General features: G+C 50.2%; 1 protein-coding gene across 1 annotated transcript in view; it reads left to right on the top strand.

Moving 5' to 3' along the window:
• The window catches only part of ME3 (malic enzyme 3, NADP(+)-dependent, mitochondrial), an 81,713-nt gene that overhangs the window by 69,523 nt on the left and 11,379 nt on the right, over nucleotides 1–811 (top strand). The window contains exons 5-6 of the mRNA XM_008594231.1: nucleotides 356–453; nucleotides 741–791. Of these exons, the coding sequence (XP_008592453.1) occupies nucleotides 356–453; nucleotides 741–791 (149 nt within the window). The remainder of the gene's footprint in view (nucleotides 1–355; nucleotides 454–740; nucleotides 792–811) is intronic.

The raw sequence follows: 811 nt of genomic DNA, 5'->3' as shown, positions 1-811 counted from the left end.
TTTTTTTTAATCCATTTATCCTTTAAACAAACCAGTCTGTGAGGCTCATGCTTCCTTTTGGCTTCTATTACATTTATTCTTGTCATTTCATTTATGAATGATGGTGGCAGCAGCACCTGGCTGATCCTCTCTCCCAGGGTCAAGTGACAAACCAGGAGCTGTTCCTCAAAAGAAAAATGGTTATCTACAAAAGAGGACATGAATGTGCTCCAAAATCTGCATGGCAAAATCTGCAGAGCTAAGGAAAGTTGTTTGTTCCTCCACAGGTCCTAGGTGTGGGAAACCCTTCCAAGAGTCTTCTCTTGGAGGTTGGACGCCCATGGCCAGAGGCTGATCTCAGTCCACTCTGTTGCAGGCACAGCCTCTGTCGCAGTGGCAGGGATCCTGGCTGCTCTGCGAATCACCAAAAACAAGCTCTCTAATCACGTGTTTGTTTTCCAAGGTGCAGGTGAGGTAGGTACAATCAGGGGATCTCGACTGTTGTCCCAGTAGGAGGACAAGCATGGGTGGAGGAATCAAAGAGGGGAGGTGTTATGGGCTCCTGAGAAAAGGAAGCAGCACAGGCATATTGTGATCATTGCAGCTGCCTGGGCCCCAACGTTTGGATGTCTCAAGGCAAGGACTTAACTGGGCCTCCTGGGTGTTCTGGGGGTGGAGGGAAGAAGAGGGGCTCACTTGGTGATAAATGTGGAGCAGCTGTTTGCCCTGTGTCTGATCACCCTCCTTATGGTACCTCCCAGGCAGCCATGGGCATCGCCCACCTCCTTGTCATGGCTCTGGAGAAAGAAGGTGTACCCAAGGCAGAGGCCAC

This window comes from Galeopterus variegatus, unplaced genomic scaffold (assembly GCF_000696425.1).
Source record: "Galeopterus variegatus unplaced genomic scaffold, G_variegatus-3.0.2 Scaffold10396, whole genome shotgun sequence".
Taxonomy (NCBI): Eukaryota; Metazoa; Chordata; class Mammalia; order Dermoptera; family Cynocephalidae; genus Galeopterus; species Galeopterus variegatus.
The sequence above is the reverse complement of the archived record's forward strand: the minus strand, read 5'-3'. Positions and strand labels throughout refer to the sequence as shown.